At 42.5% G+C, this 5,651-nt stretch overlaps 1 protein-coding gene across 3 annotated transcripts; it reads right to left on the bottom strand.

The window, feature by feature from the left end:
- Positions 1-245: 245 nt before the first annotated feature.
- LOC119307224 lies at positions 246-4,109 on the bottom strand. 3 transcript variants are annotated; one of them, XR_005149191.1, is made up of 5 exons: positions 3,706-4,109; positions 2,225-2,352; positions 1,419-1,484; positions 1,126-1,215; positions 246-576 (listed from the first exon to the last, which is right to left on the bottom strand). XR_005149191.1 is itself a non-coding variant. In XM_037583317.1 (5 exons), exons 1-5 carry the CDS (start codon positions 3,763-3,765, stop codon positions 523-525), a joined length of 333 nt encoding a protein of 110 aa, XP_037439214.1. In that variant the 5' UTR covers positions 3,766-4,109; the 3' UTR covers positions 246-522. The 3 variants fall into 3 exon arrangements, 1 of the variants encoding a protein (XP_037439214.1); XR_005149192.1 differs by having other exon boundaries at positions 2,225-2,328; XM_037583317.1 differs by having other exon boundaries at positions 2,225-2,287.
- Between the last annotated feature and the right edge of the window lie 1,542 nt (positions 4,110-5,651).

The raw sequence follows: 5,651 nt of genomic DNA, 5'->3' as shown, positions 1-5,651 counted from the left end.
GTTATACTTACCGTTGGTAAAAGGAACCGTTGCAAGGCTACAACACATAAAACTGACTTCTACAACACTCATATGCGTTGGTGGTTAATGTACAGGAAGTCAAATCTCATTGCTTGGCAACAAAGAAGTTGCAACGGTTCAGGTGTTTTACATATAAAATGTGAATAATATTTTATATATTTCCAGCAATAAATTAATGCTCCACATAATGGTGATAATTATGTATATCAAGTCAGAAGAAAAAATATACACACAAGGAAGAAATCATATATTGGAAAAAACTGTGAGATTACAATTGTTGATATTACAGAAGGAATAACATCCAAATGTGATGCATAATCTAAATATTCTTAAACTGAAAGCATCCATCGACATCCCTACAAGTTAACTAAAACTTAACCGAGGAACATCATCTAACACGAACATCATCCCTACAACTTAACTAAAACTGAAAACACCCATCATAACTACAACTGAAAACAGCCATCATTGTCATCATCGTGAACTGGAACATCATCGTCATCATCGCAGTATACTTGCCACACACCCATATAAGCATCCACATATCTTTTGAATCTACATAGAAAATAACAAAATAAATTGTTAATACACAATGCATTGACATGATGCAAATAGTGCCAAGTTGCCCAGCAAATAAGAAATATTACTTCTTGCAAAGGGTCATTACTTCCGAAAAATTGATTGGCCGGCTAGATTACGACTATTACAAAGAAAAGTTGTGATCTGAAAGTATTCCCTTACAACTCAATATACGACTTCAGGTCACAACACAAACATAAACAAACTTGGAGAAAAATAAATAGATGTCATTGTGGCCTAAAAGCAAGCCACTAATAACATAGTACCTACTTAGTTGACTGGTTAAAATCACAGTAGACACTACTCATATGGAACAGTGGAAGCCACATAATGGGAAATTCAGCAATTTATGAACCATGACAGCAAGAGTTCATGTGGGTAATTCAGCAATTTATGAATCAAAGTGGTGAGATGTCAGTGGTCAGTTTAGCTATGTATGAATCAAAAAGGCAAGAGCATCTAAGAAGAAGAACTTGCATTTCCGTCTTCACAAACAGTTAAGATATGGAGATCGTATACAATTACCAGAACCATGACTACGAACACTGACGTATCTTGGACAAATCTACTCGCAGCTCCAGCCATCCATGATGTTGGCCTCCATCTCGAGAGTGCCTAAACGGATGAGTGCGACGCCTCACATTAAATTACACACAACAATAGATACACCATTGGCAAGATAGGAGTACATAAATAGTTGAATAAGAGCGGGAAAGGAGGCTGAAAACTGGTTAGAGCTAATGTAAGAAATAAAGGAATAAATAAATAATCACCACAACAGAAATAATCTTAGTTGCAGGTAAAACCCAGTGACCTACTATGAATGTAGAGACTGGCAAATTGAAAGCCATTGAATGGCATTGAGTATTTCTTTCTTTGGAAACCTGCGCACAAACAAACAGTGAGCCTCTACTTAACAAACGACAAACATGATGATTAACAGTGAGCATCTGCCAGTGTACATGTGTGTATTCTTGCTGCAAGCATTAGTATCTGAATGTTTGCACATTAACATGCATAAAGCTCAGGTGTAGGTTGCATCTAAGTGGGGTACTGGGATTCAGTTTTATTTTCACTATGATGTACAACTGTAGTACTCCCTCCGTCCGAAAATACTTGTCTGGGGATTGGATGTATCTAGATGCATTTTAGTTCTAGATACATCCATTTGTATCCATTTCTTTGACAAGTATTTGCGGACGGAGGGAGTAGATAAGTAGCTTTTTATAGATTAGTAGATAAGTACTTGGTATAGATGAATCCTCTGCGTTGACTAGTGCATAAATGATAACTGCATGCTATGAGGGTCTAGCAAGACTGAGGAATTTAACTGGGGAGTTGCATCATAGCTTTTCAAACCAAAGGAAGAGAAGGACGTCAGTGTATAGAAATACAGTTGGAAAGTAACAGGGTATCACATTTGGCGTGTTCATGAAACTGAATGTTTGTTATCCCATAGCAACACACGGGTATTTAGCTAGTAATCCAAATTGTGTAGAATAGTAAGTGCGTACAACAATCAGTACATTAATAGGCGTGGAGTTTAGTATTTATCAGGGTTCTGAATCATATCAACAGCGTCAAAGCAACATCATAAAAGAAACATTGTGCATTATTAATTCACCTGCTCACTAAAACAAAGGTGTATGTGCTTTTCCCAACAGGTCCACGTCCTCTTGTATTTGAGCTGGATGTGAAAGCCACCATTAGCGAGCTACTACCTCAGACCTAAATAACTTGACCATCAGACTTCTAAAAAGTGTGAAATTGCAACAAAAAACATTGATTAGTAACTCATCAATACAGAGATCTATAAAGACAGGATCCCTCCTTAAATATTACAACTCTTGCAATAGACTATTTAATATGCGGTCCGCATATATGAAGTGGTGCTTCTCTACATCAAAAAAATTGAAAGGATTACCTACTAATCTATGAAGGATTGATGAGTTAGCAGCGTATAAGATTTTTTTTTAAATGATGCTCCATTGATTTATTTCTTTTTGATAAGAAGGTAGACCACAGTCTACCTTATATATTCCAAAGCCAGACCGAGGTCTGAGAATTGTCTTGGTACAGAAGATGTCGGTTAAAACACCGCATAAGAGGAACAGAAATATGAGAAAGAACAGGGAGGAAGGGGAACAAGCCTCTAGACTAAAACCTGACTAAATGATGTTCCTCACGCATCAACAATGCCAGCCGCTTGTGTAGGCGCTAACACAGATAAAAATAAATATAAAAAAATTAAATCGGCATCTAAGCGCTCGTGTCTACAATGGCAGCCGCTAATTCGTGGGTTAATTTAACTACCTAGACGCTCGACGTAGAAAGAAAAAGAGCCTAGCGCTCGGTGCACAGTTTTGCGCCGACGCTTAACCTTGCACCGGGATTCAGTAAAATAATCGCTAATTGGCCGGGAATTTGAGCCTGGCGCCCATGCTAAGCGCCTGCATTGTAGATGCCCTCAGGAGCTCCGAGTGGTGCTGAAGAAAGGCCTTGAGAGAGCAATCCTTCTATCTATAGCACCATAGCTGAATCATCTCCGCGATGGCAAGGCGAGAAGCAAAATGTGGCATTGACAGACCGTCAAAGACACAAGCATTACGCACTTTCCAGAGCTGAACCGCACAGGCAGCAAAAAGCACGAACCCGTGTGGACTAACAGATCTTAATGTCCGTACAAAGTCCAGCAAGGAGTGGGATTCTGTTGCCTGCTGCAAGACATCAACTTACTCCACAGAAAGTGAGCTAGAGCGCATCTCAATATGATGTGATCCACATTTTCTTCAGCCGGACAAGTATCACAATACGGGTGCTCAATATTCATCCATTGTTTCCGATGCTCCATTTGATATCTAATAATTAATATTTTAATAGAATAGCAATTAGTGCATGAATGTAAATCAACGGAGATCAGAAGTCAGTCTGCAGGCCTATCAGTGTTCGTAAATGAATTGCACAAGGGGCAAACTTTTTTAACAGGGATTAGCTGCAACAGAATCAGGGGTGCATACATAGACGTCTACAGGAGAAGAGAAGAATAGAGGTTAGAGAAAGGGGAAGAGAGAGAGAGGACGAAGCCAGGGAAGGGGATTCACTCACCGGCGAGAAGAGGCCGACATGGCCACCGGCGCTGGAGCCGACTCCCGAAACCCTAGCCATCGGGGGAAGGTTGCGGGTGGGCTTTGGTGGTCGCGAGCACCGGATCTAGCCGCTTGGGAGGGCACCGCGGTGAGGTGGGACCTCGGGCTGTGCTTCGCGTGATGGCTGGATTCGCCGGACGTCGCTTGAATCAGCCGCCGCAGGTGGCGCAACGAGGAGCTGCGTCAACAGAGAGATGGGCTGAGAGGGATGGGTGGGTCTCCGGAGCTGCGATGTGGGAGGAGGGGAGGGGAGGGCCGGCGGCGAGGTGGGAGGATGGGAGGGGAGGGCTAGCGGCAAGGTGGGAGGAGGAGGGTGACGAGGCGGTTGGTGGCTGCGATTTGGGAGAGACCACGGGCATCGGGGGCGCTGTTTCTTGCACGTCCCTCTCTCCTTTCCTTTGTTTTTCTATATGTCCCACGATAGGGTTTTTTCAGGGCTTACCACGATAGGGTAAGAGCTGCAAATCTGCAACGGATATCTGCAACCTTTAATTTGTGTATCTATTGTGAATTTTACAACGTATAGCCAAAATGTTGTAGAATGTGTGTTACTTTATAAGGGGTATCCTTGTAGTGTTAGATGGATATCTTAGAGTTGCATGGGTTAAAGGTACTACCGCCGCTGGATCTGGATGGTGGAGAGTCTTTGTGGATTGGCCCAGGGGCGGCGCAACCACGACAGTGCGGTGGGGCAGGCAACGGGGTTTTAGTCGGGGCCACGGATGGTGAAGGCAGGCTGCTCTGCCGTTGGTCGCTGGCTCTTCGGGGAAGATTCCGAACAGTGTCAGCCGGGAGGCACAAGACGGCCATCAAGCCATCCGGCATAGATCGGAAAGTACCAAAATAAAATAAAATCATGTGATCCCAACTTAGTCTTCAGTCAACAGACATGTGACAACTCTCGTACCTTGTTGTTGATCTCTTAGGGTATTTCTTCAGATCAAAGAGATGTGTCGTTCTTAACATTACGTGTTATCTGCATCTTCAGCCACACCGTCTTCCGACACACTGGAGCTTCTCCAACAAGGGAAGCATACACCAGAAGGGAGCTATAGTCCCCACTCAACAGTTCCCTGCATCGAATGCGCGCGCCCGACATGGACAACCACAACAACTGCAGGGTCATCGACATGTCAGCACATGATGCTCACTCCTATGGATGGTGGCCAGATAGATTGTACCCTCATCTTACTTGTGTGCAACATTTATGGCTTTGTTATTCATCTAAGCATGGAAAATAGATTATCACATTTCACTGTATATTCATGCTGATCACTTACGGGTCTTGTTCAGGAGTTAACGTTGTTCCATAGTTCAGCTAAGATACTTGTTCTTTAGGTAACGTTGTTCCATAGTTATCATCCATCATCCAATGCTATTCCACAGGCTGGTGATTATAGTATTATACCACTTCTAGTATTACCTATGTTGTTCTTTAATACTTTTGTGTGCCATCTAGTTAACCTCGAGTACAAACGATACATATGCTGTAGCTTACATCTGTGTTCTCGCTTTAGTTTTTGAGCCCTTTTGCTGCTAGTTAACCCTAGTCCCACTATTTATGTCGTCTCCTACAGGCACTCATTACATAAATCTAACTACTAGTTGTCTTCCATGCATGTCAGATATAATTGCACACACTGATATATCCACAAGAACCTCACGGAGCAATGTAAATGCCAATAAACTTGATGTCAATGATACCCAATATGATGGAACATGTAAAGGAAGTTCTTTAGAAGACTTGTAGGAAGATGATGAATCCTCTTCACCCCACAAGGTCCTTGCTCTAACTTGGCCCTTGATATGGGTACAACATGCATATAATGTCCTGGAGTGTATCTACTCTGTTGCAATGCCATGTGCTTAGCATGCTGATCATGCATGTAAATATGTCATGCCTTC

The sequence above is a fragment of the Triticum dicoccoides genome, chromosome 5B (genome assembly GCF_002162155.2).
Source record: "Triticum dicoccoides isolate Atlit2015 ecotype Zavitan chromosome 5B, WEW_v2.0, whole genome shotgun sequence".
NCBI classification, from domain to species: Eukaryota; Viridiplantae; Streptophyta; class Magnoliopsida; order Poales; family Poaceae; genus Triticum; species Triticum dicoccoides.
Note: the sequence above shows the minus strand (reverse complement) of the source record. Positions and strands in the feature narration are given on the sequence as shown.